Genomic DNA, 10,957 nt, shown 5'->3' on the forward strand with positions numbered 1-10,957 from the left:
AACTGTAGGTCTATTAAGTCTTTTTGCTAGCTCACGAATGGGTTAAACAAGGATATTTGTTTTTGAAATAATTTGAAATCTTCAAATTGTTTTATTGGAATTAGTGTTGATTGTATATGATGCAATTAATATAATGTATATAGATATATTATAATATAAACTTTATAATAAGAGAGTATTGATGTTTTTTGAATAAGATTCAATTACTAAATTAATGTGAATAAGTTTCATATTAAAATTACAGGTTAAAATTAATGTGAATAAAATTCATATTAAAACTATAAGTTATGAGAGATTATGCACATTACAATATAATTGATATGTACATTAAATTAAATATATGATATTTGATCATTTGATTAATTAAGTTAGATTTAATTTTAATTAAATTTTCTTTAATTAAATTAAATAGTACAGGGAAATGGTGAGTGGGTGAGGTCAAGTATTAAGTATGCAGAGTTGTTTGCATTTAAAACAAAAAAAATCTCTCTAAATTTTTTTCACTCTCACTCTCAAAACTTACAGAGTTTTCTCTACGAAACACTATCATCTCTTCCCTTTTTACAAAGATCCCACAATCCTCTTCGTCCAAAGAGAATAATAGAGAAGACCTTTTAGTGGTGTTTGAATTTGCTCGTGGTACTTGCTTGCGTTGTGTTTTCCAAAACTAGGAGAAGATACCGTGAAGAATTTATCAAAGGTATTAATCTTCTTCCCTTTTCTCATATAGAGAAACATGCAACTGTCCTTAGTTATTTGTCCTGTATAATTTTTCTGTAACAAAATTGGACAAAAGCAATTACACGCTTCTATTAGGAATTCAATTCCTTCACCATTATGATAAGGAGGCCTAGATAGTGAAAAGTGGTTATAAACTCTTTTTGCTTAATAGAGGGATGGAGGTACTACCTTTCTGTCATGTTTGTGCCACCCAACAATATTTAGCTAAAGGGTGATGGGCTACAAGATTGTCTCATAAATTATCATCACCCGTCAAATAATATGAATAGATTGATACTGAAGTATCAAATGTAATATGCTACATCTATTATTGTAGCTAAGCAATCATTACATAACTTATCTTACATTGGAGAATTCTCACATGTATGACATACAATTCTAATTACAACTCAATTCAACGCACATATGCTTTGATTTAAGCACTAGTGTGAAATTTTTATTTTTAATTTTTTGTTAGAAAGATATTGTAAGTGTGGGGTGGGGGAATCAAACCTCAAACCACGAGATTGATAGTATAAACACTATGCCAGTTGAGCTATGCTCTTGTTGACGTGAAACTTTTTTTTTTTTTTTTGCACGTAATCATGTAAGCTCTTTTATTATCTATTTGAAATAGCATTCCACAAACCTACCTCAGCCTAAAAATCCTACATCAACATTAATTATGATAGCAAACCTTCAAAGCTTACTAAAATAGTTCGTTTCAACTTTTCAAAATATTTTAGTAGTTTTTTTCTTCTAAATTTTAGATTTTAACAGTAAAAAAAGTTTCAAACATCTAACTTTTTATCGAAGATATATTTCTTAATGAATATGTAAAAGAGCCCTACTCAAGATTAGTATTTTTTTTTTAAGGAAAATATTATAAGAAAGGAGAGGTTGAGAAAACACAAAAAAATCAACCATCCAAGTGAGAGTTAATTACGACCACCAACTATCTAGGAAAAAAAGAATCTCAACAGATATGGGTTTCTTCAAAGAAAGAGGAGCGGTTTTGATCTACAAAAACAACATCGAAATCAAAATTCGAAAAATCGATGTCGATGAAAATATTGAGGTCCCGATTTTATGGAAATATCGATATCGATAAAAATTTCGAGAAAAATTATGGAAATTGATGAAAATTGATGAAAATTGATGAAATTTGTTATAATTAGTTAATGAAACTTTGATTGGCTTAATTAGACTATAGTTGACCATTTTTTATCATAATTTTTATAAAGTAAAATAACATTTAAATGTCTATTGTAAATATGAGTGTAAATGTTGATGTAAAAATAGAAATTTAAAAAAGAAATATATATAATTACAAAATAATATAAAGTTTAGAAATATTTTGAGGTTAATTGATATGAAAATTATGAAAGTTTTGGATGGTTAAAGAAAGAAAAACTCACATCAATTCAAATTTGAGGTGGAATGATGTGAAAATTTAAAAAAAGTTTGAATGAGGTTGAAAATAAATATATGTTATTCTTGTGATTTTTTTTAAACAATTAATTTCTATATGAAAGTTTTGGATCCAAAATAAAGCTAAAAATTAAGAAAAAAATGGAAATTAAAAAAGGTAACACATGAAAAAGACTCAATCCTTTATCGAAAATGACAATGGCACGTAAAACATTAGTTTGTGGGTAATCATGACCATAGAATTGAAAAATTCGAATTGAACTAATGTAGTTAATTAAACAAATCGAAATTTTTTGAAAATGTCGAAATTTTGTTGAAATGGGGAATCAAATTATTCTTAAAATTTCCAAAAATCTCGAAATTTTGTTGAAATCGGGGGAAAATGAAATTTCCCCTAATCACAATTTTGAGGCCATCGAAATCTCGAAATTTGGATCAAAATTTTGAGATTTCAATGGAAATTTAAAATCGTGATCAGAATGTGTTTTATGAGTAATGCGATGAGCAGACTGGGGCAATGGGCAAACCCATTCCTTAGTAAGTCTTCTGATTTCGACAACCACATTAGAAATCTTCGTAAGATTAGTTGACTCGTTGCTAAGCAAAGAAACAACTTCAAGAGCATTTAACTCCACAAGTAAAAGAAGACACAAGAGGGGGGCGAATAGGCACTCAAATAAACTTTTAATTCCTTCAAAGATGGTCTTGGTCTCCAACAACTTACTCAGATCCATATTAGAGGAAGAAAGGGATCCTGCACAAATTGGAGATCCAAAATTGTCATGCACAATCCATTCGAAACCATCCTCGAGTTTAATTAAAATCTCTTTAGCAAACGTAGGGATGAGATATAAAAGAAACATCTAAAATAAAGAAAAACTCAAGGGTACACCACCCATAATATTATATAAAAAGAAAAACCTAACTATTTCATGTGACTTGATGTCATAGTTCACACTCCTTGAAATTGTTTATAGTTAAAAATATATACCAATCAAATATGTCATCCATCCTCATAGGGAAAAAAAAAAGATCTTTACAATTAAATACATCATATATAAACCAAAGTTACAGAAATAAAACACCAATTAAAAAAGAAAAAGAAAAACACTGTTTTTTGCTTTTATTTCTACCAAAAAAAAAGTGAAGAAGAAGAAAAAGGGAAGAAAAAACCAAAATAAGGTGTTGAGGTGGGGGCCACTACAGTACTACTACCCATTGTCTTCTTAAGACTTGAGATTTAAGACTTTATAGAGAAAGAAAAGAGTAATCATTATTAGTGGGTCCCTCCAATGAATAATTGCTTCTCTATATGTATGGTATATATATATATATTTGATTATGACTTCCCATATTTTTTTCTTTTTTCTTTATTTTTTAATTAATTATGTCTTAAAAAAACTACTCTTCACTCTCTCTCTGTCACTCACTTTTACGGCCTTCCTCTTATTCTTGAAAAATGGAATAAAAATTATAAATACTTTATTTTTAAAAAACATAATTTATAAATTGTTTAATAATAACAAAGACAAATTGCGTTAAAAAAACTGAAAATAGAAAAAAAAGAAAAAAAAGAAAAAAAAAAAAAGAAGAGGGATTTCATGTTCCTCAAATTTACAGGGAGAGAAGATCAAGGGTTTCTTCTTCTTTCCTCTATTTCTCCATTCTCCTCTCTCCGCCTTTAATCTCAGGTTTGCCCTTCGATTCATTCTTCTTCTTCTTCTTCTTCTTCTTTGATTCGCTTCGATTCAATGTTTTCTGCTTTTTGATGCCCTTGATTTTTGCTTCATACTTCTTTCAAGGGTTTTTTTTTTTTTTAATTGTTTCTTCTTTTCTTCATTTTCATCTTCATTTCTTACTTTACATCTATATCTTTTTGTTCCTGAATTTTCTTTTTAATTGGGTTTTAGTCTGTGAATTGGGTTTGCTTCGTGGTGGTGTTGGACTCTTGGGCTTGGAGCTCGTATTGGGGAGGTTTTCCCGATGGTTTTTTTGATTGTTTGATTGGACGGTATGCTAGCGATTCCCTTTTTGAGTTTGATTGTTTTGGAATTCAGTTTATTTTGTATTTTGGGTGATTTTTTATTTTTTATTATTATTTCGACTTTGGATTTTAACGTTCGGGTTTCTTTGATGTTTGTCTTTTTATTTTTGCAGTTCTTTTTTTGGGGGGTACGTCGATATAATGGTTCGTTGAAGAGATTGTAGATGTTGTTGAGCTGTTGAATGACGGAGAATTAATTTTGTTTGATTTGGGGTGTTTGTGTGCTCTTTGGAAGAAGGGGTACGGAGAAAAATTGAATCGAGCGGGTGGATGGAGAAAGAAGTTTTGGTTCCAATTAGGGACAATGTGGCTGATGAAGCTCTAATGTTTGATCACAGAAATATGGAAATCAAAACTGATGAGAATGAAATTGATATTCAGAAGGCTGATGCTTATGCTCCTGCATCAGAGAAAGGTGAGGGAAGTAGTGTTGTATTCTCTAGAGAAGGACCTCTTGTGAAGAAAGAGTCCGTTCTAGCTCATGGTTGTAATTCCAGTGAACAGAGTCACAAGTCCATGCTTATGGTGACAGATTATAAGCAGGGAAAGAAAGGGAAGTCTAGTCATGAAAAGAAACTTAGCAGACAAGACAGATTTGAGTTGGGACGGTTGTTTCAAGGTGTTGTAAGCTCACATGATTGGGAGCTTGCAGATAGTTTGATTGCGTTGGCAGATCCTCAGACTCTTAATGATGCTTTGTGTATCACCTTGGATTCAATCTGGTTTTTGAGCACACAACAAGAGCTTCATGGAATAACTGGGTTAATTAAGAACATTATTGTGAGCGGAGCTTATGATTTTACGAGAGCAGCTCTTAGGACCTCGTTTCTGGCTTCGTGTGTCTCTGCCTGTCAGAGTCGAACAATGAGTCTTGCAGATACTGTAACTGTCATGGCACAGAGGTGAAGCATAAGTTCTTATTGCTACACGAGTTTATTTTTATGACAATCAAAATCATCTGCGTGACTCCCGTCTCTCTCTCAGGAATGTTTATTTACCGCCATCAGAAATCTTATCCAGAGAATTCTACAGCAGGCCAGCACCCTAACAAAAAAAAAAAAAAAAAAAAAAAAAAAAAAAAAAAAAAAAAAAAAAAAAAAAAAAAAAAAAAAAAAAAAAAAAAAAACACTATAAAAGAAAAAAGAGAGAAAAAAAAAAAGGAACAAAGAAGAAGAAAAGGATTGATTGATGCAGGAAAAATGAGATGGGAAACCAGTCTTAGACTCTTAACTTACAATTTCATAGTATAGGGCCTGACAGATATAGTGAACTGTTGGAACTCTCAAGTATTGTATTGGACAGAAAACAAAACTTCTATTAAGAGAAAGTGTAGTACAAAGAATTATCTGTCCAAATATGTAGCCAATAGCTATCTCCCTCAATCTAGTTATCATATATAATCCTTATAGCATCTTAGCTAACTGGTGACTTCATTTATTTTCATTTTTGGCTCTATTAACTTTTATATGTCCATTTCAATTATTGTTAGTTGAGGGGGGAGGATCCCTTGGGTGCGAACTGATGACCAATGGCTTTACTATTTCTCAAATGTGAATGACCCCTTAATAGTTCATTGTGTTCCTTGTTGAATCTTAAACAGAAGTTGTTTAAGTTCTCATTGTGCTCTTCTCCCAACTAGTTATGAGAAGTTGGAAAATGTTGACATTTTTCGTTTGGTTTCCTTGAATTAACTGACTTATAACTACGTGGATGCAAATAACTAAATCGAGTGAGTCTTGGTTCTGTTACGTTGGGGTGCTTTTAAGGATTTTGGCAATGGCAATATACATTTTTCTTCCTTGTAGTCTAGTACAAATTGTATAACTTCCATTTTTTTCTTTCACATACTAATTTTCTTATTTTCTCTTTCTTAACTCTTGCTGGTGAGGCAGGCTTGTAGCTTAGAAACGTTCTTTGTTCCTATATTGTTTAATTAAATCTAATATTATGACATCTGTCATTCAATCAAAATGTCTATAATGTGCAACAAGCCAATAAGTTTTTCCTTGTCATTCTGACACATATATTTCTACGTTTGACATTTCATTAATTGCAGGTTGCGTGAGCGTCTCCAAGAATGCAATGGAGATGAGGTCTTAAAAGCAGAGGCTGGTACTAAGGTTCAAAAGTTCACCGAGTGGGCTCTGAAATGCATAGGTTTCCATTCTGAGTGCCATGGAAATAAGGACCGAGTGACCCAGAGCTCAGCTGCTGAGATCCAACTTCAGTTATCTGCTTTCAAGATGTTCCTAGATTTTGCTGGCAATCAACTTACTGGAAAAGATTTTACGGAAGCCTTTGATGCTGCTTGTTTCCCACTCACTCTCTTTTCTAGTTCATTTGATCCTGGATGGGCAACTGGAATATCAGCAACGGCAATCCAAGGTCTATTATGTTTGCTGGTGGAGGGTGGTGCTGACAATGTTAACCAGTGCTTCCTTGAAGCTTCTCGCTTTGGAAGCACAGAACTTGTGCGCATTTTATTACAGGTACAGTAGATTGATGTTCGTATCAGCTTCTTATTTCTTGAGAAAGATCAGATTTGGTGGTTTTGAGGGTGAGCATTATGAAATTTGTTTGAGGTTTTTCTTCATCTGATCAATGTGCATCTGAAGCGTATCTTTCCAAAAGCTTCAACTACGCTGATAATTTTCTTTCTATTATGAGCCAAAACATGGAAGTATCATTGGGCTTCCTGAGTACTATATATTTGAAGATTTTTTCTATGAGATATAATATCTGAAGATTTGAAGCTGACTCTAGAAGTATATAGAAATTTTAAATTGATTATGTCAATCACATGTCACATCTAATGTCATACATTTTGACGTTTTGCTATGTATTGAATGTGGCATTTGGCTCCTGCATATGCATGATGTTCCCTAGTTCATCTGTTGGTTTGCGAATATTTCATTAAATTGTTTCACTCGATAGATATTCTTCATGTATTTTTACTAGCCGTAGTTTTTTTTTTTTCATTAATATTAAGTTTTATCTCAAGTTAGTTGATATTTTCTACTGCAAATTCGGTGGTTGCACATGGCCACTTCTGATGTGTAGGATAGCTTGTAAAAATGAATTATGCTTGAAATATAGAAATACAAAACTAGAAATATAGTTGAACATCTATAAGAATGTTCCATCACCCAGATAAAGTGTCAGAAATTATTATCTGCCCTATTCGATATCTATTTGGTTTTTTGTTTTTGAAAATTAAGATTAAAACACTATTCCCATCCATAAGTTTTTGTATTGTCTTATTCACTCTCTACCTATGTTTTGAAAAGCCAAAATCAAGTCTTGACAACCATTTGTTTTCGTATTTAGAATTTAACTAAAAATTGAAATATTTCTTTAAGGATGGTGAAAAATCATAATAGGAAAATTGGGAAGAGACAAATATAAATTTTAAATAATGGTTATCAAATGGGGTTTTGGTAATTAGTACTATTAATTGACAAGGAATTATGTTGTGTTCATCCATATTGTCTGATGCAAAATTTTATTTTTCCTTTACATGAATTGAGGAACCATGCCTAGCACAATAAGCAAAACGACCATTAATAACTTCTGTCTCATTACCCTTGTACTCACGTCTTCCCTATTTCTGATTTGTGAAATTTCTGTAGATTGCCCAAAGGAACAGTTTGGACGTTGATGTTGATCTTGCTTTAGGTTTTGCTTCTCACTACTGTAAGATTGGCACAATGGAGTGCTTGGTGGAAGAGGGTAACGCCATAGCTTTTTTGGGTCCTCTGATGAGAGCAGCTGAAAGGGGATGTTTGCCAGTTGTTGAGTGGTTTGTGAAAAGAGGTTGTCAGGACATGGAACTCTGCTTGGCCCTCACAGCGGCTACATCGAGCAGCCAAATTAATGTTGCTGCTTATCTTCTTCCCCATGTTCCTCAACACGTACTTGCTGCCCTAAGCATTGAAATTCTTAAGGCTGCTGGGGAGCGAAGTAGTGGTTCTCTTGATGGTGTGGAGTTTCTCCTTCATTCCAACTTTCTTGGTGATCCTTCTGCAACATATGCTGTTGCAGACAGTATCTCCAAGTCGAGCGATGAGTCTGTTGCTCCGGAGCTTAGGGCGTTTCTTCGGGAGCACTGGTCGGAGGCGGCTTATGTGGATGGGTTGAGACAAGGTCAAGAAAATTACTTGAACTTTGTGCGGATTTTGAGGTGGGGTGGATCCCCAATCTCTTTGAGGGATATTCCAGCACCCCTGAGGGTTGCAATAGCTTACCTACCATTGTATAGGGAATGTATAAAGGTGAACGGATACTTATTTTCGCAAAAGCTGAGGGGGCAGCTGGTTGAAGCCGCTAGAAGGCTTGGAGGTGGAGTGTTGGAAGAGGTGAGCAAAGGTAGGGAGCTCTTGGCTGTTTTGGAGCATCATCTTCCTCCATTTTTGCTTCACAAGTTCAAGGTTACTTAGCAAGACTCTTCGTCATTGTATCTTTCATCTCCCACTCGTTCAAACGAAAAAAAGAAAAGAAAAGAAAAGAAACAAGAAAGAAATGGAGAACAAGATAGAGAATGAGAAAGATAGCATTGCGGAATGTGATCGATATTCAATTTAATGGGATAGCGCGAAGCATTTGCGGTTTGGCTATTTTTCTTTCTAGCCTCTGAAGTTGATCTGCCTGGTTATTTTCGAGATAGGTGGCACTGTTTTGAATGAATGGTTCATCATATCTTATGTTAACGCACATGATGCTATGTAATGTAGGACGTGAAGCAACCATTGTTAGAAGGTTCAATCTGAACGATGTGTACATTACCGGTATATATCATCTTTTGTTCTCTGCACATGTGAATTAATGATAATGAGGAAACTTAATATCATGTCGTTAGTAGTGTCATCATCTGTAGTCTGGGTCTGTAACTAGCGTGTTCGTCTTGGAGGTCGGTACCAATGTTTTGTTCTTTTTATCTCTTGCTTTAATAATGAAGCTCAAGGTTGTGAGCTTTTCATATTCCCAGATGCAGCAAGCATGATAATTTTCTTTGGTTCGACAAGGGGAAAAGAATGTAAGAAACATACGGTTTTACTGTAAAATGGTGCAAGATCATATAGGTATAATTTATTCATATTAAAATAAAAGACGAATAGTATTTAAATGGCTACATCAACCCAAATGATGGAGGTCTAGACTCACAAAAAAGTTTAGAATTACACTAAGTATTTAAATTGTAAAATTTGAAAATTTAGAGACTTTTAATGGGTACAAATTAAGAGCATATTTGGTTTGTAATGTGGGTTTTGTTTTATGTTTTTAGATTTACTAGTTCAGCGAGTGTTTTTTTTACAGATAATTTGACTTCTGTTCCTAAAAATTGTTTTCGAATTCTATGATTCAAACGATGTAAATTTTGAAAACAACATTTTTATGTTTTTATTGTATCCAAAATTTTAATTTTAAAATTTAAAATGCAGAATTATATTAAATAAAGATAAAAACATTTAGAAATATAGTATGTCATGTTATAAACTCAATTCAATCTTTTAAAAATTAAAATAAGTATTATGTAGTATATTATTTAGTTCATATTTACACATACAACGATTATCTGATTAGCAGATACCATCAAACAAACAATAATGAATTTAATGAACCATTTGTAGTTTCACAGTCTGAATTAATTCATATTTACACATGCAACGATTATTCGAGTAGCAAATACTATCAAAGAAACTATACTATGTTGTATATTATAAGTTAGGTTATATTCCAAATTTTGTTCATATGGTTTGATAAAATTAAAATTAGATCATATGGTTTTTAAATCTAGAGTTTAGTTCATATAGTTTGATAATAACTTCTTATATAGTCCTTATGGTTTGTTAAATCCTCTTAAATGATTTCTATAATAGGACCTATTTATGAAACTTTTATCAAACCATAAAAAATTCTAATTATAAACTATAATATCTAAATTCTAACTTCTTCCAAACCATTGGGACAAAAATTTTAATTTATCTATAAATTATATAATATTACAAAATAATAATTATACAATTTTTTAACACAAAGTTATGTTCATAAATAAATTAATAATTGTTTATTATCAACTAATATTTAGTGGGTAACTACAATTAGTTTTCAATTGTTTAAATTAGAATTCAATTTTTGAATTGTACAAACAAATACATATTTGAAAACATGGAATACAACCTTATTTTCATTTAATCCATTGTTTTCAAATTTTCTTAAACATGCCCTAAGGATCACAATTTTAGAATCTATTTGAAGTTTTATTTCTTGGAGAAGCTATTTCCAGGGAAATTTGTACGGATAACCCAATTTTTAAAAAATAATGTCAATTGACTCCCAACTGACATTATCGCTATACCAAATTACGTAAATTCCCCTTCATGAATACTTATTTCATCCATATTCCAAATTATGATTAAACAATTAAATATGAAACAAAATGAATACCAAGTATTTTGAGATTAGAATATAAATGTAAATTTTATTCACTAGATTATGCTACTAAAGATGTTATCTTAGTTTAAAATTTTATTACAAAAAGTTTCGTTTAATCTAAAAAGTCATCTTGTTTTCAAAGTTATTTAGTCGTAAGCCTCACAAGGTAAGAAATTAATAAATTCTGAGATTAAGGTTGATAAATCATTAGACCCACATGAGACACACAATAGATCTTAGAACACCAAATAAGGAGTACTCCATCCCACCGTACTCCCAAAAACTCCCAAAGTATAACGAGGTGGGTAGAACATACATCGACCAAAAATG

At 32.0% G+C, this 10,957-nt stretch overlaps 1 protein-coding gene across 2 annotated transcripts; it reads left to right on the forward strand.

Annotated features, from left to right (window-relative positions):
- The first annotated feature begins 3,502 nt into the window (after positions 1-3,502).
- LOC120075382 (ankyrin repeat protein SKIP35-like) lies at positions 3,503-9,041 on the forward strand. Of its 2 annotated transcripts, XM_039028723.2 has the most exons (5): positions 3,503-3,842; positions 4,062-4,162; positions 4,309-5,097; positions 6,252-6,684; positions 7,825-9,041. In XM_039028723.2, the coding sequence occupies exons 3-5, from the start codon at positions 4,466-4,468 to the stop codon at positions 8,629-8,631; spliced, it is 1,872 nt and encodes a 623-aa protein (XP_038884651.1). In that variant the 5' UTR covers positions 3,503-3,842; positions 4,062-4,162; positions 4,309-4,465; the 3' UTR covers positions 8,632-9,041. The 2 variants fall into 2 exon arrangements, with proteins under 2 accessions (XP_038884651.1, XP_038884652.1); XM_039028724.2 differs by lacking the exon at positions 4,062-4,162 and having other exon boundaries at positions 3,565-3,842.
- The last annotated feature ends 1,916 nt before the right edge of the window (positions 9,042-10,957 follow it).

Source organism: Benincasa hispida, chromosome 4 (genome assembly GCF_027475165.1).
Source record: "Benincasa hispida cultivar pf3 chromosome 4, pf3_genome.v1.1, whole genome shotgun sequence".
Taxonomy (NCBI): Eukaryota; Viridiplantae; Streptophyta; class Magnoliopsida; order Cucurbitales; family Cucurbitaceae; genus Benincasa; species Benincasa hispida.

Excerpts from the sequence above, each read along its gene's own strand:
- LOC120075382 (XM_039028723.2), top strand. The coding sequence starts at position 4,466 with ATGGAGAAAGAAGTTTTGGTTCCAATTAGGGACAATGTGGCTGATGAA. Across the intron at positions 5,098-6,251 it reads GTAACTGTCATGGCACAGAG|GTTGCGTGAGCGTCTCCAAG; the intron begins GTGAAGCATAAG and ends CATTAATTGCAG. Across the intron at positions 6,685-7,824 it reads TTGTGCGCATTTTATTACAG|ATTGCCCAAAGGAACAGTTT; the intron begins GTACAGTAGATT and ends AAATTTCTGTAG.